The following is a 27,686-nucleotide window of genomic DNA, read 5'->3' on the forward strand; positions in this document are numbered from 1 at the left end:
CAGGCGGTCGGATGTTGCGATGTCGCCAGGTTCCATATTTTTGTCATCTGGTATAAAATTGCACCTCTCCTCAATGTGGCCTAGTAAAAAGGGTGTTATTTTATACACTACCGTCACTGCATTTTAATGCAAAGTATTACGTATTTGTTCGTTCTATATATTTTTTTAATTTTTATGCATATAACATTTGTTCTGATCTATGGAGATCTATGAAGATCTGAGACAATATTTTATAGCTTTGTTATATGTTTATTGTTTTGGGGAAATTTTAACACTTGTTATATTGCAATAAGTTGTTACGTTTATTTTATTTTCGTCAAATAATATAGTTAATCTTCATTCGCCAGAAAACAAAAGCAGTTCGTATCACCTCATCACAATAAATTCAGTAAATTAAACTGCATGATTTAAGCTGGTGAAAAAAATTTATTTATCAGTCTTATAATCTATTGAAAGTTAAGTAATCCGAATTCAAATAAATATCTCACGTGACTTGAGTATTCAATCATAAAAATTGTTAAATATTCTTCATGTGCCAGCGCAGCTGATATTTTGATATAGCTGGTCCGCGGGGTTTGCATAAGATTTATTGTATTATGTGTAGGTAAGCCTCACATAATGAATTACCATATTAATGACGACGGTAGAAAAATATTTTTAAGGCCCTTAGACGCGTGTAAGCTCAGACAGGATGTTATTTTGACTCTTATAAACATCGAATAATGTATATTGAAGTCGCATAATATTTATAATATTTTAAAGATTGTAGCTAAAAATAATAAATTTTTATCATTTATTTTTTCTTCAAGATTGTACTGTGCGCTCTTCAGAAGTGTCTCTTCGTGGGCATTTTGAGACTTCCAGGTACCTCGTATGTACAAACTAATTACAAGCTTTTGACGACATTTGAATTCGAAATTCAGTATCGAATGACTGACCGTTGACGGCGGAAATCGTCGGAGTTGACCGTTCGCGATTAAACTATATGTACATACTGTACACATATTAAATGAATTCATAATTTATATCGAGGTAGTCGCCTTAATATCATTTTTGTTATTTGCAAACGGATATACGCCTTGATATTTTCTGTCAGTCTGCCCTTCGAAGGAGATTTTGGTATAGTTGCAGTGCGTATCGACAGTGCTTCTTACCACGTCCAACGCGCTCGGTCCGATACTGACCTATTAAAATTGTTACTCATTGTATATACTTACGACTAGATAACCACCACAATTCTGGCATCGTCGGTTAGTCGGTCTGAGGAAAACGCGGTCGTTACAGGTATGTTTCTCCACGTATCGTTCGATTTTTCGATCAAATCGTTTTCCCGCCTTCGTTCGCGTGTGCTTTAATCGTGCAGTGCTAAGACGATAGACTTTATCGGGTTCGAAATCGAAATAATTAATAATTCCATACAATTGTATACCTAATTGTGATCCTATAATATCATCACTTATAGAACCTCGCCACCATAATTTTCTTAGGTTTGTCAAGTATTGTATTGGAGGTAATTTAAACGCGCATCGGATATACCTTTTGTATATTTCATTCATTACTGATTCCTTGCACTTTATTGACTCTCTATAAGCAATACAACTGCCACTTACTATGTTTATTGTGTAGTTGTTCATAATGTATATATTGCGTGTACTTATGACCCATAATATATATATATATATAAAAGTCAACATCTCTATAGAGTTCATAGATCCAAATAAAATCACGATCGTAAAACCAATAATAATGTCATTTAGTAAATTAATGAATAAATTATAATAAAGTCTCTATATAGACTAATAGTTATATATATTTGAGGTATCAACTCAAAAATTCAAAATATTAGAATTTGAGCACAAAAAAATGCAACGTTGAGTGGTCTCAAATTAACCCTGTAAGTATATACCTACAAATTATACACGATGACTATAGTTATGTTTATTTATACGCATTTATATCTTATAAAAGGTCATATAAAATTATAAGATATTTTTATTTTTATTTATTATTTATATTTATTTTTTTTAACTTATTTGTGAGTAAAATAATTTGCAGAGGCCTCGATTTAATAATATAATATATTTTTGTAGACATGTCTATGGTATGTATATATGTTTTTGTCGTTTGGATTGCAGCTCGATATGTACACAGTGTAGACATTTTTTTTTCGTCTGCGGCACTGCTCGTGTGGTTTTCGTGGCCTCGTTGGTACATAGTTAACTAGTTAGGTCCCAATGGTCGCATATATATTTGTATATATTCGTTGCGAAAATCTCGGTATTTCGGAGGAGATATTATGATTTCGATTGAAACTATTCGTTCATGTCTAAAAATTAAACCGCGCTCGGATATTGCGTATAAGGAACCTCATGCTTTCACAACTACGACGCTTTTTTAAAAAAAATAAAAGTATATTTCGTATTGTTTAAAACAAAACAAACCATTTATTATTATTATTTTTTGTTTTGCCAAAACATTGTAATATTGTGTCTTGCGTTGATTTAAATATATTGGTTCTCGTTTTGGAGGTAATTAATTATTATTTTGTTTTTGTCAACTACAAATCGTAATAATGCAATAACAATTAATAATATTATAGTGTTGAAATTTTCATAATTAGTATAACTTATTGATAACAGACACTCGGGAAGTCAGAATTATTAAAATTATAAAAATCATGCTTAAATTTGTCTAGTATTGCAATCATTTTCACTTATACTCTATACTCCGAATCTTTTACGTACTAAATAAGTGAAAATAAGTAAGTGATATATTTTACTAGGAAATTGTCAAGTTGCACGACGCCGTTTCGATTGCTCCATTTTCGTTGGTTTATAGTTTTAATATGCTAATTGCAAATTTGCAAATAATGTAAACATTCATAATTGTAATAAACAAGATAAAAAAGTACGACTGACAGATGCAGATAGTATGTGCAAATCGCACCACTCTATGTTAAATCGTATAATTATTTATATTGACTGTTATACACTTGAGTAGTTGAGTATATTCTATTTTCGCTCGTTTCCCGTTACTCTACGTCTTTACGTGTAGGTATACCTATAACGTAAACGACCGATAAGCATACCTACAATTAGGCTGCACTTGCCGCATCGTTCAAATAAAGTAGATGCTACAATTTACATTTTAAACGTAATCCCACAATTATAGTTTGATCTGTGTCGTATAATATTATACTATATTAGTTTTCGTTTTTTATGTGACATTATATTGTAACTGTATATTTTATGAAAACTTATGCATAGGTAATACAATAAATTATTACTGTTGTGTACCCACATGACATTATGGGCATGAGCTCATGCTTTTACTCAATATTATTTTGTTTTCATGATTGTAAAACACTTGTATGTCCGGACGTTACTTATATAGTATAATAGTTATTTAATGTTACCGATAAACAAATATTTGTTGAATTTAGCTTCTTGTGAAAAACGTTAAATCGTAAAAAATCTTAATATATGTATCATAGTTCGTATTTTCATCGCCTATTCACGTTACATGAGTGTTACGATAATATTAATTAACGTTTTACGTTGTTGCAACACGTCTTATCTCATCGTTGCCCTTCTATGTACCTACTTATCCTGAACAACTGTAGCAATTCCATTCTACAACAGGTATCATATAATAATGTGTAGTTAAACTGTGTAATTCTGTGATAGTTTATTATAGTATAATATAAGTAAATTATCTATAAAGTTACTTATATGTGATATGCGCTTCGTATGTATTATAAAGTTATTATACTTCAGTAGTTCAGTACAGTTCTTGCTGTTGTACATTTTTTTATTACAAGTCATTACAAACTTATAGACTTTGTTAGATTACCCTCGTATTATATTTATTTTCGTTTATTTGTTTACTCTCAATGCGGTCTTATAAACAAATAAGTTATAACGTGAGACTCGCTGTTGAGAAGATTTCTACAAATTATAAGAATTCATAATATGACTAATGAGATAGTTCACTGAATATAATAATTAGAATGGTATACAATATTATAATAATTGTATATGCCACTCAAGCTTCGATGACGTTTTTTTACGTCAATATTATTATTGTATTGACATTTAACATTACAAATCGTATATTATGGTTATCGTAATAAGCGTTTTCGATTTTCACGTGATCATCGCCCTTCACAAAGATGTAGATTTATTATTATTGTTATATTTTGTACTTTATATTATTTAGTTGTAATAAAACGCATCTAAAATCTAAATATTGTTTATTAAAACATATTCATAATTTAACCCCATTCAACATTTGACGTTTCTCATCGCCATTCATATTATTATAGATAGGTACATGTACGCGTCTGGGACCGCGAGTGCACGAGAATTATTCAATTTCTATATGTACAATAATTGTACATCATGGCTGATACAGTGGCGATACAGTAGACCGATTTTTAAAATTCAGTAGATAAGTCATATTGTAAATAATAAGAAGAACAACAATTTATTTTTCTGTATCTATTACTTTATATATTTACAAATAGAGTAATAAATCATAAAATTTTAAAAATTGAATATTTTCCCGATACAAAAATTTGATAAAACGATAAATGTTTGGAGGGGGAGTGAAAAGAGAGTTGTCCGTATAAATACTACTTGCATTGAAGAATTTCAATGGCTCTCATTCCCTCAGTATTGGGGCGACTCAGATGGTCGCGCTTTCTCAAATATCGCGCCGTGCACGTACGGCTCCTAACTTTGGAGTCCAAAGATTATCGGAGCTTCGGTTATGCTACTGCAGTGGTATATAAATATAATAGTACGCCTATGAATACAATTTATGAATCCTTAGAGTGTGCGCAGGATTTAGTGCTGGGGCCACCCGAATTTCTATCATATTTTCTGTTGATCTTGTCCGTATATTATATTATAATATGTATACTCGTGAAACTTAGTATCGAAAGTCTTGTCCGGTGATTATATATTGCCGCCGTATTGTACGTTCGGTCGTTAGAAAATATTGAAATAATATGAAGTCTGTGCGTCGTCGTAATAATGTCACAACGGCGTGTCTATGTGATATAATTGTACATTGTGCTGTTAGATAGAGTCCACGTGCGTGTACCTATATCATATTATGATCATCATAATCGACCTCCGCGGCACGCATCAGCGACATCGTCAAGTAGTTTTTTGATTTATACGCATCCCACTCTCGACGCGCCATCGAGAGACGATATTTTTCCCTCGGCGGGACGTCTACGTCGTTGCATAGAGAGCTGTTGAGATGATATTATTTTTCTCGGCGGTCGTTGACTTGAGTTAATACTTGTGTACGAGTTAATTATCTACAAATCGTTTTAAGTTGTCGATTATAGTATAACCATCAACTTTAATACGCTTTTCGAGTGTTCGGTTTCGTAGATTAAATCAATAATCGGATTATATCGGTTATGTAGTGGTTGTGCAGGCGTGGATCTCGTAATCCAAAGTAGGTACATTGTCTTAGAAAAAAAAATAAAAATACAATTTTAGTACTTAATAAGCTATAGAAAACGCGATTTTATAACAATTTATATTTTTATTTTATGGATTTTAAGACCAATAAACTATTTATTATGTAAATAAATACATAATAATATATGACATTCTCAGTCCTATAGCCCCCTTATTCTATATGGAGCCATATCCGTGTATATAGTTGAAAATTATCTTCCGAATATTCCGGTAGGTACAATATTTGTTGTTAGCATATATTTTATATTATATTAACTCTTATATTATACTTACTATGCGCGTACATATTTTTTAGTATAATGTACCACTATTACTATTTGTCTATACCATTGTATTTTTTTTTATTGTATGTAAGTATTGATATTTTGATTTTATAATGCACTAGTATATTATTATAGAATCAATGAGATTTGGTACACAATGATCTATTTTCATTCTTTTTATATTGTTTGACTTTACACTGCAGGTCCACATATTATTTATTCATAATATGTAGGTACAGTATATACCAGGGGCGGCCAAACAGTCGATCGTGGACAATTTCAAAGTCAATTATGTTAGAATTTATTTTTATTAAGTCCACGCGCCCTATATGATTCTTAATAATTATTATAGTTATTCAATAACAAAAAAAAATTTCTATGGAAGTCGATCCTCAAAAGTGAAGTATATGTTTAGTAGATCGTGACTAAAAAAAGTTTGACCACCCCTGGTATATACTATAAACGTATATACCTAGATTATGAATATATTTTGGAAAATATTTATAATTGTATAGACATATATACGCACTATAATATAATAACTAATACGTATATGTATAATATGTATTATAAAATATAATATATTCTCTCTAATTCGTTAAATTCTAAAATTATGTTCACGAAAGCGTACCAATAAGTTTCTTGCAGTGCTTTAATATTCTGTTCCCATGTTTGTGAGCCGGTTTGTTATATAGTTTCAGTAAACAAAAAAAAAAATATGCTTACGAAAAATTCCATATAATTGTAGATAGAAATGATCGAATTCGTTAAGACCAAATACAAATTTAAATTTATAGATACCTAGGTATAAATAATTATTATTACCATGCATAAATAGTAACGTTTTATTAAATTCTTTAAAATTATACCATATTATATAATATGGTATGTATACGTATAAATATTAAATGATTTGTAATTGTATTATTCTATTTTATTTGTTCATATATAGTATATACCTATATCAATATAATTTAGTTCAACAACGAAAAACTCCTGATATTGACTCTAAATACAAATGATAGACAATAAGCATGGCATTTAAAATACGATTCTATTCGTAAATAAGGTTCGATTAAAACTGTGCAGTTATTTGAAATTTTCGTACTAAAACATTTTCGGAAAATATACTTAAGAAAATTGAAATATTTCTTCTTTGAGTGCATGTAAATTTAAAGGATATTTAAAAAAAAATCTAATAATTCCTATGAATCTAAAATCTATACCTATATACATAATAAATTCAAAGTTCTAAACTTAATAAATAAATAATAATTTAGGAATGTAAACTACCAAATAGGAAATTGATTAAATAAGCAAATTTTATGAATATTTAAAAATTAGTATATATATATATATATATATATAAATAATATATATTAATATTACTATACGCCTATGATATTATTAGTAAAAGATCTGATTATCAGCCTATTATTTTATTGTTTTTATATTTACAAATTGTTCAGGTACATATTTATATGTGTTGGCTCGTGTGCACAGTGTTTAATAATTATATAATATATTTTACTGTACAAACATTAAATACGTTTAAAATGGTTTATCTTAGTAATTATGTGCATGTAACGTTACACATCAATCCCACGCCTTTCCGCTTTCGTATACCAATTATTATCATATGTTTGAGTGTTTTTAAACATGTTCTGCGTCGTAGACAGTGATAGTGAAACTATTATTATAGCCAAGGAAATATTATAATGTTGTATGTTTTTTTTGTGCTTATCTGCATTCAGATTTAAGAGCAAAGCAATGTTTAATACTTTAAAGTATAATAACAGAATTATTTTTTGAAAATATGACGTATTATAACTTGTTTTTGATTCGTATTAAAGAATTTAGGTGTTGCTAATAGTAATGTCTAAATACGTTTATTGAATTGTGAATGCATTTAAGTGTAGAAATGTAGGAATATTCACAATTTATTCTAAGACTTTTATAAACAAAAAAAAATAGTACTTCTTTCAGTATTTTAAGATTGACATAAAACTGTTTATCAAAAAATAAAATAGAAAAACTAGAATGAAATAATTCTATAAACTGTAAAAAAAAACCATTTTACTTAACGTCTAAAAAAAAAAAAACTTGAAAAATCATAAAATAAAAAAAAGGCTTTACCTATGACCATGACGGGTTTTATTCACTTACCTTCACGTCAAAAATTTCCACTGAGTGCAACGTTTCGATTTACTTCTGTAGATTTGTCTTAGTGAATTTCTACTGCGAAATTTCTAATAAAACGGAATAGTAGACATTCTTATAATATATATATATATATCACATTATATTATTGTACAGTATGAGATCGATAGTCAAGCAATCTCGTTTGTATAAATTCTCTATACAGCGTATCATTATATAATATTATAATCATGTGTATTTATTGGGCATTTTCGTGCATAATAGGTACGTGAGTAAGTGAGTTCTGTTTTGTAATATCGATAAAGTTAAATCGTCGCGTAAACTATTGTTGTCCCCCACAAGATGTTTGCGGTGCAAACAACGAACCCCGTCATTATACCGATTACCGGGGCGGCTGTGTAAATGTGACTGTATTTTAGAGGACGATGGGCAGGACTGATGGGTATACACGGCATATCATATTATATACTCGATCGCTTTACCGTCTACGATAAAGAGGTGTATAATATTATTATGTCGGCGTAGCGGTACTGCTCGATAAACAGACCGTTAAAAATTATTACTTATTAGAAATAATTATATCCTATATAGTATATGTATTATACGTCGTTCGCTACAGGAGGGCATATTTCCTAATCAAAGGCCTTTATATATATATATATATATATGTGTGTACATACAGCGTATGTATTATACACGTTGTAAACATGCGAGGGCTATAAATGACGTCATCGCGGCAAGGGTGATATTGCGTGGAGAACGAACGAAAATGCACATAAATTATATAGGTAGATCGAGCTGACGACCCGGAGAGCGACACAGGAAATCGTGGTTTTATATTATACAGCCGTGTCTGTGTGAATTAATTAAAAAAAACATTTTTTGCTTTCGATTTTTATCTATGATAGGGCGTGTACGTATTATAATTTTTTAGAATCGCGTCTTATTGTTTTCATCGTGTTTCATTAAAAACGTAAACCAAACACATCACGTAAGTGAAAACTTAATAATGTTTTACTATGTAAACAATAATATTATAAGTTATTTTTAGATAATATCAAATATTTAATTTTAAAATACTTAGGTTAAATGTCAAACGATCATTTACGGTGTGCACGGTACACCTCATTTATTGTTAAATGTTAATATTAAAATTATCTCAGATTAATGTTATTACCTACCTTTATGTTTTTACGAAGTTTTTGGATTATTTATTTTTAAATAATATTTGTTTGGACTTTTAACTCAGTATACACAATATGACTTTTAAAACAGACTTTGTGTTGTCGCCTCGACATCATCGAGTATATTATATTTAAATATTTTTTATCTTTTGCATTTTGTTAAACATGACTGTTGCCTAAAAATGTATAGGTAGCATACTGAATAGCATTATATTTTTTACTATTCGTAAAAAATAGCAACCACCACGATTGCTCTTTATGTATATTGTATATAGGTACTCGTATAGTATCGGATATCGTATTTTGAAGAGTTATGATGGAGTGAGCCTTGACAATACACTCTCTTGTATTTTATATACGACTTTCATATCGAAGAAAAACGTATTTTGATGATAAATATTTTAGCTTGATTAAAAGTAAATTTTACGTCGAATCGGTGAAATCACTTTAAAAAATGAAAATGACACTCGTATATAGGTGCCGAGGATTCCGACTTGTCTATACATTCTTATTTTTATATTCGTTTTATAAGACAACTGGGGCGTGTCGTTTTGTCATTTCAGTGCGCTTATAGATTAAGATTTGCCATTCCCTCTGGCGGACGACTATCCGTAATTTTTTTTCAAACCCTTTGTGTCGTGGGCATATACGACGGCTGGCTTTTGTATATATAGCTAGTATTGTTTCAGGCGTCATGATGATGCGTGGCATGTGCTAGTGTGAATAATATTAATGTGCATATATGCTTTTTATGTGTTTCAGTACCGATGTCGAACAATCAAAACCAACAAGACGACTCCTCGATCGTTGAAAACCAAAAACTGTCGACACAGGTATTATAAATACATACATAATATATACATATAATATATAAATATTGAAACGATTTCGTTGGAACACTGCGTGCATATAAATTATGCTTACACATTAAATATAATATATTATGCGTAAGTATATTATATACCTACGCGCGTCAGATGATTTAAATATTTCTAACATAGAATTACGTTTAATATTATACGGTTATTTCACCCCTATTTTATCCTTTATACCTAATTATGAGTACATTTATGCAAATTCTTATTTTAAAAATATTTAAGTGTAAGAACTTGATTATACGAATGTATATTATAATATACAAATATAAGACCACAGCAGTGCACTTTTACACTTGCTGGCTTTTTAATATTAGTATACTATATTACTATGTATTATATCCTATTTTTATGTATTGTTTTTAAACCTTAGGATAAATCACTATTATTAGTTTGTATTTAATTTTACTGTTGACATTTTATATTTTCCATCATTTCGTGAGATATCAAATATCAAACTGTTATAGACGAAAGATTACTAAGTAGGTATATACAGCAATACGAAATTATAATGAAAATACTGCAACTATATAGTATGGTAATTTAATATTACACATATTATGGTGTGTAAGCAAAACGACATTTCTGTGACCACAAAATATCATTTTCTCTGTGTCTCTCGTTATCGTGTACTTACACAGTTGCACAAATTATTTCTGTATTTAAAGATATATAATACGTATTTACTTATTTGTATCTTGTGTGTTTAACCTAGTAATGAGATTGTCTGCTTATATAATTAGAGAAACGATTTTATTCATTGTCACGATTACGTTATAAATAATATTTTTTTATTTTTTATGAAATATAACTAAATGATTCTTATTCTATAACAATACCATATATAGACTTATAATATTATCATTATATTATACTTAATATTTTTTTTATTTTTTTACTTTATATTAAGATTTTTTCAATATTGTTGTACTAGAACATTTGTTAGTACGGTTGTAACGACGATAAGAGCTTAAAACATTAAAAGTTTGAAATTTGAATTTTTCTAAATAGCAATTAACATATTATTTATAATATGTTTACCGGTGTAAATATTTTGAAATACTTATTCAAAAATTATATAGATTTTCATAAAACCGAATTGGTTGCAAAATTATCGTATATTAGTTGATTGGATACGCGTATGCAAATGCACTTTACGTGAACAGTAGATCGGATCTAGGACCTAGGTATCCACTTTGAATATATTTAAAATGCATCATATAACAGAGAAAACAGATTAATGAAAATTAAAATTAAAAAAGTGAAGGTGAATGTAAAGCGTAATCTGGTGTTTAGGCGTAGGTATACGTTTAAAATCCATTTATCAGATAGTTATATTATAATATTCGGTATACATATATAATGTGTTCTACTATGTAAGATTCCCATATCGTGGGTTATGCTTCAGGTGTTGAAAATATGATATAGATACTAGATAGGTATTATGTATGTATAGTAATATTGTAACTAACAATTTAAAGAGTATGATTGTAATAGATAACAATAATCGTAAACTATAATTTGATATAATATTTTATATTATTAATTTCACCATAGACGCTTATACCGTATTATTTTTAATAGGATTGTTTAAAGCAGATTATAACGTACTAATGTGACAAGCGTTTAAAAGATACAACATATCAATAACGTATATAATATCTATATCCGCATGTTTACAAGTGGTGTTTTTTTATAAACACTCGAAATAAAATATTCGAATATCGTCATCAAATAAAATATTATACTTTACTCCAGTCTTGAATGCCGTAAAATGATATCGATTTAAAGTGCGTAATTTATATCCGAGTATTTGAGTACACATCATGATGAATAAATAATAATACTAGACTGCAAATTCTCAAATGTGAGTACATTTATACGTTATTACTCGCCCTAATGAATTCATTATACATAATAATGATTTAGGTATAGAACTTAGTAAAAGTAAAAGTAAATTGATTTTTAATAATAAATAATGTTATAGGTACATGTATAAAGTGGTATAGCGTGGTGTTCATAACAAATATATTTTTAACACAATTTAATTCACGATTAGTGATTAATTTATAGACCTCTCGTATATAGTACAACGGTTTCTCGCAATAGGTATCGCGTTCGGTGTGATCTTATGGACAATTTATAACAAACACGGATTTTCTAAACTATTTACTATAGATACCTACCTACAAAGTAGTATACTTTTATATTTTCTTGGCGTATCCCAAATTTATTTTCACCAGATCCGCGCAACCTACATTATAATAGGTGGTTACCAGATAGGTACCTATACGTACTCGTGTGTAATAATAGTGCAAGCAGGTATTAATGATCGAGTAGTATATACATGTTGAAAATGGCAAACAATCTAGAAAGCGTAAGAACGCAATGCACTTTTGTCGACACGGCGTATTAATTATACTATCGTACGTGCTGCAGTTTTGCAGCGTGGTGTTGCCTACGGTATATACGTCGAGCTCGTCGCGTTGACGTCTGAAGGCCGATATCAGCGTCAAAGTTTCGACCGGTCGTCTCGATCACGCCGGTCATCTATTCGTCTTCACGCTGAATTGGTAAAAGCAGTTTTATTGCGTAGTATAAACTCCGTAATCGCTGGCCCTGTTAACGCGATGGGAAAAACGGGACGACACCGTTTGTCGTGTTAACCTGATGTGTGTCCGGTTTTGCGAATGGTCGACACGAACCGAACTATATTACTATTGTATATATTTTGTAATATTATATAATATATAAAACTATTCACGTAGGTGTAAGTTACCTAACCTACGAATCTTTTGTCCTTGTTAACATCCGTCGCCTCCTGCTAGAACTCACCTTTTGCGTTGGAGGAAGTATAATATGATATAGTATCATAGTGATTCGGCTTTCGTTTAGTAGGTATTCACACAAATTAGCAGCTATGTAGGTTAGGTTAGACACTAATAATATCAGATGTTTGAAAAACACGAAAACAAAAACGTTTATTCATTTACATTACAATTTTCATTTTTTTTTTTTTTTTTTATAGCGAGTTTATAAGTAAACTGAAAAATGCGTTCCCATTACGATATCATATATAATATTATAAGCTACAATCTCAGTTATAATATAAACGTTAAACGTTTGCGTCTTTACCCTTTGACAATAAAACATTGAGCATAAATTAGGCAAATTTTATGACGATTATCATAGACAATTTTTCAATCTATTATTAAATCTTGTATTAGAAGACGAATTGTTCGACTATCATCTAGAAATCGGCGTTTAAATCAAACGCAATGTAATAATTTGGCTGTTAAAATATATATATATTCTGGGTACATCGCAACACGCAATTGGCGTAAAACAGGAAGTCTAAGTGTCTGAGCACCCTAAATTAAACACGCAGTAACGGATAACTATCAATAATCGATACCTAACCTAACCTATAGTGTGGTTGTCATATTATAACGTAGTTTGTTTTCCAATGTAATCGGGTCTTGAGAAGTGTGTAAAAATTCTGGTTGATAGTATCACCTCCGAGACAGGCTTGTAGCAAATTATTTACCGGGGTGCCTGGATATAAGATTATTGTATTGGCTCTTCCACTGACGCGATCCGTTGAAAAACGCGTCACTTAAGTAGAATTTGTCTTGCGTGTCGCCGGGAACAAAGTATTTTCATAGAGATTCAAAAAGTGTGTGTTACGTCTATGTAGAGAACGACCGTTCGCTTTGCACATTGCGAAATAATACGATGGGCACTTAAATGTTTTCCATGGAGTTTCAAGGTCTACGTCACACTAAGAAAGAACAAATCGTTCATTCGTTCTTATTCTTGTTAAATGAAACGGAAAAAAATTACAAGTCTCATCGTATTATTTCTGCTTGTGACAATTGTATATTATACACACTTGAAATCATAATTTATCGGTTATTTATTTTTTTGAATTTAAAGACAATAATGGTTGTTGTAAATACCTCGACCAAGGCTGTCGTACGCGTTTGTATACGAATGTAATGATTCACCAAACATGCTTACTTCCATTTTTTCATTCATACAAAATTTATTGGAAGTTTTTGATATTCTCAAAAGGCCGGCCGTGTTTTCGAATTCTAGAATTTGTTTTTTACTACTTAACAGTGTCTCGTAGTGATATCAACTTTTATTTTTCAAATAATAACTCCTTTTTTTAGAGTAAATTATTTAGTAAGCGATTTTTTTATTTTTGGAAATGTTGAAGTACCTAATTCGAAATTCGATAAATAGTTCTTCATTAAACAGTGATCAACATGTTTATTTTTTAGATGATAGTTCTTAAAAATGTTTTTATTTAGAATTGAATACATTTATTTTTAGAATAGAAATACTTTTCTGTGATTGGTTGGTATACATGGTAAGCTTTTGGTATACCAGAAAGCCTATACGTTCTTACCACATATATAACCACAATACCATGAAGTTGAATCTAGTCTAACTATTTCCGTTCCAACGGTCTAATTTGAGTGATAGCAGCAACCACAAATTTAAAAATTTTAAATATGTTAGATATATTATTATTTATTATAATATTAAATCATATTAAATAATTCTTTAAAATGATATTCTTTTAAAAGTTAATTAAAGTGAATTTACACTATGGAGTCGAGCCAAATTATAATAAGTTAATTTATCGCTAAAATTAAGCGCTTACCGTGCTTACCAGAGTAGGTAGCGTGTTGATAAACGTGCACGTATAAACGGGAATCGTCCAGTGGAAACCCACCTTGAGGGGACAAAATGTTGGTATCACGTTATCTATACAAGTTGAAAAAATTTCTATAGAATACCACAACTGCGGTATAGTGTAAAACTTGGATTTACAGTTATCTTCATGACTTTCGCGCCTTTATTGAATTTATAGTAAATATAGCATATAATATGGTAATGTATTAATGTAACGATTTACGTCGAGCGGCAAATGACGTGAGTGACAATCGGACACATTTTTACGATGTTGCCGAAAAATCACTATTATACAGTTAAAACTAATAAAAATAGTATAGTGTACGGCTAGTGGCTACGAAATTAATTTTATACATAGTAATATTATGTTGTTATTGACGTTTTTAGATCGGAGGAGCGTCAATACTGTTGGAACTGCAATAGTCGAATAAGTCCTCGATGCGGCCGACGGCTGAGCAGGCACTTGGCCCGCTCTGTTTCGGTGCCTCCAACGAGGAACGTCCATAAATCAGTGCCATATATTATTAGATCTAAGTCAATGCCATATCGCGAAAAGAACACCGAAAAAATGCCTACGAGTAAGTCGTGTACACGTGTGTATACACCTAGTTCAAAAACTTTTGAACGCGTTTAATATTATAATGTAACGATTTTCATTTGTATTGTTATCTATGTGTACATCAGACTTCGAAAATTCTTCGATCAAGACCTGTTTCTCTTTATCGTCGCTTCACCCCTCTACGGCCCATGTAGAGGATGGACAGCAAGCGACGCAGAGACCGTATAACAGCCTAACCAAAAAAATCAAGTAATTATATTATACCGATATAATAGAATACTATATTCTACAAATTCAGTTTGAAAAAATCTAAAACGTATTAATGTTTTAGGAAAAATGAAAACACAAATCAGGATTGTTGGAGAGGTGATAGTAGTTACGAGTTCTTGTCCAGTCTTAGGACAAGTTATCAGTATCTGATGGACAACAACTTGATCGAAAGCTGCAAAGTAAGCAACACACGTATATCATATTATATAAATTTCAATATTTTTTTTTAAGTATTTGCGAATAAAAATACATAAACTAGTTGAAATGAGTATTAAGTAGTAGGTACTCATATTAATCTAATTGATATTATTGTTATTTGTTATGTAATTATAAAGTTTGTATAGTTGAATTCTACTCAAGTTCACTTAAGTCAAAATCAATTGAATTATAATTAGTAATTCTTATTAATATGTGTTAATTATATTTCTTTTAAAGTTATTATTATTAGTTTAAAAAATATATATTTTACCTATAGGTATTTTCATTTTTAAATTAAGTAATTTAATAAGTATCAAATTGAATTATTAAGCATTTTATTAATTTTTATTTATTTTCAGTTCAAGTTCAATATTTTATATTAAATTAAAATTTTAAATACTTGTTAAGAAAAAAATTCTTATTATTTTATTATGTCATAGTATCATTAGTGTTTAAGTTAGGATGAAAAATGGATTGAGAAATTAAAACAAATATCTATTTATTAATTAAACTAAATTTATAAAAGATCAAAAGTTAAAACAATTTGAATTTTCATTATAATATGTTCTATACAAATTAGTTGTGAATAATTCAAACATCTTATTTATCTTAATACTTAAATTTAACTAATAAATAATTTTAATTAGAAAAAAAACCAAACTCTGTTTAGAGATGGTTAAGTAGAACGAGGAAGTATATGTAAGTTACTAAGAATCAATACAAATGGATAATACAATGACTTGGAATAGATGAAGAGGTTTTAAATATTTACTACTAGGTAGTTTCAAAATATATACTTCAATGTATTTAATTTGTATTATAATTAAAATATTTACTACACAAATATTCAATAGGAAAATAAAGAAATAATATTTTTAAACCTATGATTATATATTTTTTTTATTTGATATGTATAAATAAATCATGTTGTCTACAGTTGGTTAATTAATTAATTTTATTTGCAGGAAGTTGGATGTGACCTTAACAGTGCTTCACCAATTCAGGATTGGAATGTTGAACGATTAAATATCTACATTAAAGAGTTGGAAAAAAGTTTTTGTTCAGGCTCTTCATCAAAACCCAATAGTTGCAATTTGACAGACAATTTATTATCACCTAAAAGACTGGTATGGGATAAAGCAATTCATTAAGATGAAATTACATAAATGTTTATAACTAACAAATTTAATAATTGATGTATATATTTTGTTTTTAGAGTATGAACGAAGAAGTTTGTAGACTGAATATATTGCGTCATATAGCGCAATTCTCCAAAAGACTGCCACACTATCGAGAACCATCATTGAATCAAAGTTGCTCATCCATATATAATGCACATTACTTAGGTTATTATATTAGAATTTTGTTTTTAGTTATGATTTATCTTTAGATAGGTATTTAATTTATGAACTCATTTTCCTATGTTCCAAGTCCTAATTACAATTATGGCCTATACATTTCATTTTTATATTTGTGAATTATTTTGAATGATAAAATGTTCTAATTTAAAAATATTTAAATATACTTTTAAAGTAAATTATATGTATAAGTGGGATCCCATAACTATGCCATTAAGATTGGTTTCTGAATAATAATAATAATAATAAAGTTATTGGGAGTTTTAAATTTTTAGATTTTTACAGCTCAAGTATATAGTCAATATTTTGAAAATTGTTACATCAGTTAATAATCATACTCCAGTCAACTTAATATAGATCTTATTTTTTATATTTTTTTACTAGAACAATATTATGCAACATGTCTATTTACTTTAAGTTGTTTTGTTATTGGAAATATTTTCTTAATAGTCAGTCAAATTGTGCACGTATATTATATTTAGATTTTAAAATGGTTACAAATTATTAATAAAACTAATAATGGCATCTTTAAAGCCTATAGATTGATTCTCAAGTATAATATTCAGTATAATATTTTAATATTCTTAAAAAAAACAAAATTATTGATTGGTTAAAGTGGGCCATGTGTTTTTTTTTGGTATGTACCATTAAAAAATTTCTTCTTTCTTTTGTACCTTATTTTTTATGTATTGTAGAACCCCAAGATAAAAATATATTGGTTTTGTATAAAGTAAAATCTAAGAATAAAAGTTTTCAAGTGTTTTGTCTTTAATGTATCATTTTAAAAATATTCTTGTCCACAACACTAGTAATAATTTAAAAATAATAGAAGGGTTAAATTCTAATTTTGAAACATGATGTTCTGAAAAAAATATGAGTTACTGATGAGGAGTAACTTCTTTTAAAGCTTTCTTAAGAAAATACTTAGTTTTGATCACATTGATAAGAATTATTTTTCGAACATAATTGATTATTGCTGCTTTAAATTGTATTCCTTTTTTTTCTTTCCCATTTATAATACGTAATTTTTTTTTTGAATATAAGTAAATTCAAGTATTTTTATTATTGTTAAAATATTTACTTGAATAAATTACTAACCATTTGAATTAGGTAGTATGGGCAAAAATATTAAAGATATTAAAAATAGGTAAATTATGGATTTCGGAATAATACATTTTTTACTAATATCAATGGAACCTTAACAATAAATGTAAGGTTATATTAATGGTTATTAAAACAATTTTTAATATAGAAATCTGTAAATATATCATATTTATATATTTGAATTTATCATTAGATAGTATACTATATTTTTAAAAGTAATTATGAAAATATTTTAATTTAATTAAAGTTGTATAAAAAAAACCCAAGTTATATTCTAGTTTTTTTTAACTATTCTTAATTTTGTAATTTCAATATAGTTAAAAAATTCTAACGTTTAATATAGATTGTAACTTAGAATACTAAAAATTTAAAAAAACAACTAAATGTTTTGAAAGTCTTAAATATTTAATTAATACACAATTTATAATGTTTGTTAACTCAATGTTAAAATTGAATATTTAATATTAAATAATTATATAAATTTATTAAAGCACATTAGGTAATAATTATTTATGTTCAGTTAATATTTCAAAGCTATAACTAGGGCCAGGATTAATATGGAAATGTATGTTCTTCTACAATTAATCTAGAATAATGAGATTATTATTGCCAATGTTTTATAATTTATAGATTTTATGGTTAATTATTTATTTTTTTCATATATTTTGCATATTTGAATAAAAATACATATTACTTGAATATTTCCATATAGTTGCATACATTTTCATATTCTACAACAGGGGTCTCCAACTTTTTTTTACTGTTAGCCAAATCTGAAAAAACATTTCTTCATTGCTGGCTTACATTTTTAAAGGAATAAGAAGATAAATAAATTGAAGAATGGATGATATATAGGTACCTACTAATATATTATTTTCAAAAAATAAATTATCTTGGGCAAGTGGTTCAAAAACGCTGGTGAGGCAGATCCAACCCATAGGCCGTAGGTTGGAGACCCCTGTTCTTTAATAATAATTATTATAATTCTATAATTATTCATTAAAATAGTCATATTTACATCTGTATAACTACCTAATATTAATTGTAAAAAACCCATTATAATGTACATTCATAAGTTATTGACGGATGACAAAAATTATTGCATTTTTTAGTGGTAAATTTATAAGTACCTAGACATGTTAACATTACATTACAGTCTATATACATATATTATAAAAAATATATTATGGAACACAGTATGTTGTTTTAGTTTAGTCTGTTCATTATCTTGTATAGTGTTTTATGTATGGTATATTTTATCTAAAAATTCTATTTTTTTTTTTTTTTTAATATACCTACTTTTTTACACATATATTTGGACTATACAGTCGATTCTCGATAACTCGAATTTCAAGAGAGGTAAAAATTAATTTGACTTATGTATTTTTCGTATTACAAATATTGCAATGATTGTATGAAAATTCCATAGGGACAAAAAGAAATTTGAGTTATCGAGACTCGACTGTATAATATTTTAACTCATAATTGTACTATTTATTAATTAGTAACAAAAATAATTTTGTATATTTTGTAGATTTTTATTGCATATAAATCCGGACCCTAGTTATACCTAATCTGACCTTATAGTCTTAGAATTTTAAAAATTAGCTTTTGGAAAAATAATGGTTTATATTTTATATTTATATAATAATGAACTGAAGTGAGTCTATAATGTATTTTATAGATTTCTCAAAATAACAATTAAGTAAATTCTTTTTATTATCATTAACTTTTAGAGAATTTAAAATACTTATACATCCTGATCATCCTATGTGTTCAATAATTTCTTACTCATCTAAATTATATTACAAGTACTTTTATGTATACATTTTAAATTATATACAATAATATATATAAATCCCTTCACTATGTAGTGTAAGTCACTGTTGACACTTGACTATTTACATTTCATATTATAATCAATTGAAATTTCATAAAAAATGTTTAAACTTAAGTTCTACTGAAAAATAAACTTTCATCTAGAAAATCAATTGTTAAATGTATAGAAAACTAATAATTTTTCATATTAATTTAAATTAAATTCGGTATATTAAACTCTGCAGATAAAGTATCTTTAAAATTGAATTAGGTACAAATATTGAAAAAAAATTGTTTTTGTTAACAATGAAAAATATATTGTATTAAAATGCATTATATTTTTTATTTCTGTTCTGTATTATAAGCCAAATGGAGTATTTAAATTCAAGCTTTAGTAGTAATAAACAATATGAATTTAGAAATAATAATAACACTTGTTTAATATTTTGTAGAAGTGAAATCAAATTTGAGATCTCTGGATCAATGGATGGCCCAAATGGAATTGCGATTGAAACCCAATTATTTTCGTATCAATTGGAACCGCCGTGAAATTAAGCAAAAAGCAGAAGAGCACAAGGTAAGATTATTTTATTATTATTATAGTTTAACAAATAACATTTTTAATTATCTTAATTTAATTTAATATATAATTACACCTAGATGTAAATATTAAGTAAAAAAACATAAAAAGCAGTATAGTTATACAAACATTTAGGTACGTGAATACACATATATGTTTTTAGTTATTGCATATTTAGTTTAATAAGAATATTTGAAATGAAACTTTTAGTGTTTGGTTAATAAAGACATTGATACCTATAAAAATCCAAATTGTCTGTTAAAGTCACATCTTGTATATACAAATATAAATTTATTGCTTATAGAAAATAATAAAAATAATTTATTAGGCGTTATATAGACATTTTATGTGAGTAGATGAAATTAATGTCATCTACTTTGATTTGTTACAGGGGTAAATTACTAACAATTAAAATATAATATAAGCGTTAATATTAGATACGAATTAAGAAATTACAATTACAATTACAATTCTCTGTATGAAATTTGTGTGCACTTCTATTGGAATTCGCATATTTTAAATTATTTTAAATAATCACTTACCTCAAGATAGATCCAAAAATTAGTTATAGGCTTATAGCATTCATGTGCATTTTTTCTTGTCTTCTTAACTAGGTAGGTACAGTAATTATAGGAAATACGTTTTTTTTAACTTCAAATCAATATAAAACACAAACAGAAGATTTATATTAAAAATCAATTATCACGATTACAATTCTTATTTCCAATGTATGGATTTAAAGTCATCTCGAATTTTATACAGTCTGTGTTGTCAATGAAATATTTAAAAAAGTCAAAAATTCATTACATTTTTTAAATGATTTTAAGTCGTTCAGTCGTGTCTATTATTTAGTGTGATATTGAATTTTAATTTGCAATATTGATGTTAAATTTAATGCTTGACCGTGGATCTTATTTGCGTTATTAAATTTCCGTAAGTTATTAAAGGAACGAAACAATAAATTGTGTTTGAGTGTTTCTGTTTACTATTACCAGTGAATTATATTTTAATTAGTAAAAATAACTTTTTATTTAAATAATGGTTTTGTATAATTCATTGTTGATTATTCGATATTATAATTTTTACTCGTAGACCGATAAACTATAGCTTTGATTTAAAATACTAGTATTATTAATGCTTATGTACAACCATTTATTATAGAATAGTCTATATTTTATAATCAATGGAATAACAATTAACACTATATGTATCCAAGTGTTATGAATAATACGTAATGTATCCTCGTTGTCCTCTTAGTATCAATTTGAACTATTATTTAAACTATTCGTAAACATCATAGTATTGTGTATATTATAATTTTAAAAGAATAAATTGAAATTTTTATAATAATTTAATTATATTCACTTTAATAAATACATTTCAATTCCAGTTAAAATGTTATAAGTATTTGAATTCTTTCAGCTAGAATATGGTTGTGTTTCGACGAAGCCGATTTACCGGTTATCTTTGCCTACCTTTTATGCTTTAGTATTATTTTTTTAATAAATATCGAAGTTATGGGATGAACTACTTTGCAAAAAAATAAATAAATTCTTTTCTAAGACTAATAGCGTGAAATTTAATAGGAATATATATATGAATTACTTACTGCTTTCTTAAATTGTTTTTGAGTTATTGTTGTTAAATTATTTATACTCTTAAAAAAATGTATAGATAAATGTAGCGATTAATTTAATATTGTTTATAGTGGGTTAATTATGTTTAATATTTTTTTGTTACTTTTCTTATTTTATCGCATTTTCGGTTTTTCATTTTAGTTGGCATTATTGTATACAATATTGAATCTTATATTTTACGAATTTTTTTTATTTTGCAGTTTTTTCTAGTTTTTAGACTTTTACATCTTACAATATTTTTATGTACATTAATTTATATAGGTTATCTTTTTATATAATTAAAATTACTTCCTATGTTGTAATGGAGTATGTATGTACATGTTGCAAATTAACGAATCAGGCACCTACCTACAAAAAAACGCATTATTTATTGAACTAGGTATATTTCATTACTAATAAAAATTTAATTAGTGTCGTATACAACTAAGTAATATAATGTATAGGTATTCAAAAATATATAACCATATACTTAATTTATTACATATGCAAATGATAATTATTAATTAAGTATTATTGTACCAAATTGAAATTATTTTATACGAATCCGAAATGTCATTGACACTGTATCATTATGTAATTAACGATAAAATATTTCCCCCCGAGGATAATTCCCGCAATTATGTTATGCGAATGCCTTAAAGGCCAAATCTGTTTTTATATTATGTAAGTGAAGAAACAATATCAAAAAAATATCTTCTGTGGATGGTCTCGTCATCTGTAGTTCGGTTGTTATTAGTTATAGTAGCTACTAGCTACCGAGTCTCTTCTTTGGAAATGAATCAAATCAAATCAATAGCATTGTCTTAAGAAGTTTTATACGGACCAATATACATAATAAACTCCTTAATTGGATCCGCACCAGTTCTTATTAACCCGCGTGCGACAATTTTAACCGTGTCTTTTTTATGTGCCCGTGTTAAAAACAAGATTTACTTTCTCTCGACGTATCACGTAAACCTCATTAAACTGCAGTATTATTTATTTACTTTTTAGTTACTCGTATTGAATTTTAAATTCGCTGTTTACTTCTAGAAAGTAGGTATATATAATGTAGATATAAATGTCAGAAATGACATTCGATCAGCTGATCGGGTTTTTGTGTACCCGCGTGATTTGAAGTTTGAACCTACGAGAAACATAAAACCGTGTCGGCGCACCGACCTAAGGTTATAATATAGTACAAACATTTACCCGATCTATTAAAACGTTCACTATCGCGATGTTCAAGTCTTCAAGGTTAATATCGTTAGATTCGGCCAAACCTGCACTCAGTGTCGTAGGCCTGCAGATGTATACGTTTACAGCGAGATAGTTCAGAATTAATTTTTCGTTGACGTTATAAGTGATTCTAATTTCAATTGTATTTACTGTAATAGCATAATCTGTACGTAGGTACAATACGTATGTGATTTACATAATTTTTGTATACTAAATCAGTACGTTGTTAAACCATTGCTAATTATGGTTATTATTATATTGTTAATAACAGTTTAAACAACTATCAAAGACTATCGGCCATCGGGACCACACTTCCTCTTTGCGTTACTCGGGTAACGACCGTTATTATAACCTATCGTTTAATTGCCAACATTGCCGCCCTAAGGTGTATAGGTATATAAAAATTAGAAATTACCGCGTTTAATATCCTTTTATATACAGTGTACTTTCGTAATACACTATATAATATGTATTTTAAATGATGTGCTTTATTTTCACTGGCGATAGTTGTAATGATGTACATATACCTACGTTAATTAACCGTTCGTGGACTTATGTTATTATGATATCTCACGCTATAATGTTTAGGTCATAACATATTTTTGTACCGGAAAACGATGCTCGATACCGTTGACTATGATGCATTTAACATCGGTATTTATAGTTTTAACAAAATTTTTAATGATTTTTCTTTAAAACGGATGTAAATTTAGCAACTTTATGTTTTTTCCGCTATTTATGTCCTAATATAAATTATAAATTTCAAAACAATACAATATATAGTACTTATAATACTTACCTTCATAATATATTCTTTATAACTGTCCAGTTCTACTCAAGCGATTATAAAAACATAGATAATTTTGATATATCTAAACAAATACTACTTGCTGACTTATTATACATATTTTATAATACACATTAAATTATACTATTTGGGTTCAAAATAATTTGTTCAAAAGTATAATTTAACCTAGCCAATATAACTTTTTTTGTATAGTTCAAATCAGATGAATACCGAATAATTGTTTATCTTTTAAATATTTTATAAATTAGACAAATCGCGTTAAAATTAAGGTAGGTACCTATATATTAATTGTTAGATAGTTTTAGTAGATATTGGCATTTATTTTATTTAATTCATTTCATTATATGATAATAATAATAATATAAAATATTTAGGTACTTATACATAAAATATAATTATTTATCATCTATTTTTCGAATGCTTCATATATTTTGTATTCGTCTATTGTTATTATATTTTATAACTCGACTACGATGGTATTGAACTTGATTCAAGGTCGTATACTTTCATCGCGAAGAGGCGTATAGTGTAGTTGTAGAAGTCAACATTTTCAGGCAAGATATAGGCTGGATGATTAATCGGTTTCTTCAATAGTCTAGTAACAAACACATTTTTGTATATTATGTTGTTATGCAGGCGTGCAATGAATAAATTCTATATAGTTATATTAATATAAAACTTAGTTACCGGTATCTTTGAAAATGAGTTTTATTATATAATATCGTCGTATTATACTCGTATATAATATTAGGTATTACTGCAGGTCTATGATGTACGAGTCATTTTTGGCTTAGATTAAGTTGGTTCCAAAACATTTAGATAAAATTCTTAATTATTTAGAAGCATATATGTATATATACGCATCAAATACTCAACACCTAGCAAGTAGATATATTTTAAAACTTAAAATGTCAAATGATTTATTTTAAATAGTGACTAAAGACGTAGTTATTTTCCACCTGTGCCAAAAATTTAACATTCATATAATAAAGTTTCTGTTAAAAAAAATAATTATAATAATATATAGCTATTACCTACGCAATATCTTATATTATAAAATATTTAATACAAAACATCGAAACACTTTGTAATTGGACGCATAATCATTTTCATAGCTATTATTTTGTTATTTCTTAATTTTAAAGAATTCTAGATATAATAATTTGATCAAATTTATAAAATGTATTCGTATCTAAATAGTAGATAGGTACATAAGTAAGGACTTGTTATTTTTTATGTTGAAATAATTGTATAATAATTAATCTATACGTGACATTTAATTTGTCATCATTAGGTATATTGTTACATTTCACAAAGACAACTATAAGCTCATTATAATTCTTGAAGTGTCTGTTAAAATGATTGTACATTGCATTTCTACTTATACTAAACTATATAATTATGATTAGTATAATTTGAAATAATTGTTACCGACTTGCTTACAAATTTGAAAATAATAATATGTAATGTTAAAGGTGTGTTAATTCGTCGTCTTCTGATTATATAGTTCTTATAAAAGATGAAATATAATCATTACTTCGGTTATAGAATATGTTACAAATATCGATGTATAAAAATTTCAAATTTACTAATATATTGTAATATTAATACAGGTATATATTATTACCGTGGCATATTATATTACCACCAGATATAGTAGTCATACCTATAGTTATAACTTATAACCGTTATAATTAAAAATTCCAATTTGTTGTTGAAAATGATCGATTTTAAAACACTTAAAATTTTTTCAAAAACAGTATATCAATAATATAATTTTATATTTATTATACTTAAACTTTAAATATTTATAATTCATTAATTACTTGCGAATTTCGATTTTTATGTATTGAAATACTTAGAATACCTATATGTTTAAAATTCTACCTTGTCATTCAAAATAGTAAAAAAACTTTAAAATTATATTGATAAAAATATTTTTAAAAACATTAATAGATTTCGCAATAATGAATGTTGTTTCATAAATGATTCGCCTTGTATAGCTCAAATTAAATTTGATGGGATATTAAAATAATAAAATATGTATGAACTTCTGGACTGCAGTTATTATATGTTGTGTGACTAATTATTAACGAAGTGTGTATATTTATATATATATATAATATATATAAGGAACATGTGTTATTCTATGCTTACCTATATGTATAATGTATACATATATATGTATATATTCAAGTTGAGAAAATAAAGTAATCGACGTGTGTGCTAACAAAAGCCTACAACGAGAGAGTGCGGAGAGGGTTTTTTACTGTGTCCGCAGAATAGATTCGATAATAATCAAATAATAATAATAAAAAATTATAATCAACAGATACTTTATTAGAGCCAACTGCAGAAGTGCAGACAATGGCAACACATCTCGTTTGGCGCTATGCGCTGCACAATGGTACCCAACACACTCCCTTCCATGACTATAACATAATATAAATATATACTAGTATAGGTATTCTGCGAAACGAGTTACACTAATGTGATGAGAGGTTGAATTATAATAACCGCGATGACTGCTATTATTATTATTGTTGCTGTGAGAAATTATTTCGTTTTCATCGTGTATAATATATAGGTATATATTTATAAATATGACTTCTGACACGATTTCAATTACCTCTTATCCTTTTATAATGGTGTTCCGACAAATTTGTTTTTTTTTTTTTTTGTTTAATTGTATTTATCGAGACGGAGGAAACTTCTGCACCTTGATGACGCGGCGCTGCAATATGTTCCACAACGCGGAAAATCTCGTTAAATTTTCTGTTTGCAAAATTACGATTAGAATAAACGGTTTCTATGGTTATCTAACAGCCATTAGTAGTTTAATAAGATATTATTCTGCCTTAGTTGTAAGCGTCACCATAACAAATAACGATATTATTTTTTATTAACACCTATACTATACAGTATATTTGTTATCGCACCGTCCGGGCGACAGAACTCTATTGCTTTATTTTACATTTTAGTAAAAAGAAATATTTCGTGTTTAACTACACCGCCGTAGGGATAAAATTTAACTATTAAACATTACTGCGGTATGGTGTTATCAAGAAAAATGTTATAAGTATATTTACATATCGCCGCTGTAGGTAGTGGATCTCATGACCCATACAATGTACTTATTTAATTTAATTTAATTTACTATAGTTAATACTAGTTGCCACTAGGTACTATTATTATGACTGTAAAATAAAATAATGAGTTAGAGAAACTTTAAATAATAATAATGTACTGTCATTACGCCAAATTTGTATATTCACCTTCCTAATAGCTATTATTATGAACAAAAAACCTTTTTGACAAAAAAGTAAAATTTGATAATTATACTTTCTATATTAACACTATCAATATATATATATATATTAAATATATATTTTTTTTCTATTCACTTATGTAAATGTTGTATTTAGGCATAATACTGTACACCTTTACGTTTT

General features: G+C 27.5%; 1 protein-coding gene across 2 annotated transcripts in view; it reads left to right on the top strand.

Moving 5' to 3' along the window:
* The window catches only part of LOC114120056 (uncharacterized), a 110,024-nt gene that overhangs the window by 9,850 nt on the left and 72,488 nt on the right, over positions 1–27,686 (top strand). For both annotated transcript variants that reach the window (XR_007604969.1, XM_050203513.1), the window contains exons 2-8: positions 9,868–9,938; positions 15,072–15,262; positions 15,369–15,492; positions 15,575–15,692; positions 16,677–16,838; positions 16,928–17,057; positions 20,444–20,568. Coding sequence is in view for 1 of the 2 variants with exons in the window: in XM_050203513.1 (XP_050059470.1) it covers positions 9,868–9,938; positions 15,072–15,262; positions 15,369–15,492; positions 15,575–15,692; positions 16,677–16,838; positions 16,928–17,057; positions 20,444–20,568 (921 nt within the window). In the remaining variant the exon portion in view is untranslated. The remainder of the gene's footprint in view (positions 1–9,867; positions 9,939–15,071; positions 15,263–15,368; positions 15,493–15,574; positions 15,693–16,676; positions 16,839–16,927; positions 17,058–20,443; positions 20,569–27,686) is intronic.

Source organism: Aphis gossypii, chromosome 3 (assembly GCF_020184175.1).
Source record: "Aphis gossypii isolate Hap1 chromosome 3, ASM2018417v2, whole genome shotgun sequence".
NCBI lineage: Eukaryota > Metazoa > Arthropoda > Insecta > Hemiptera > Aphididae > Aphis > Aphis gossypii.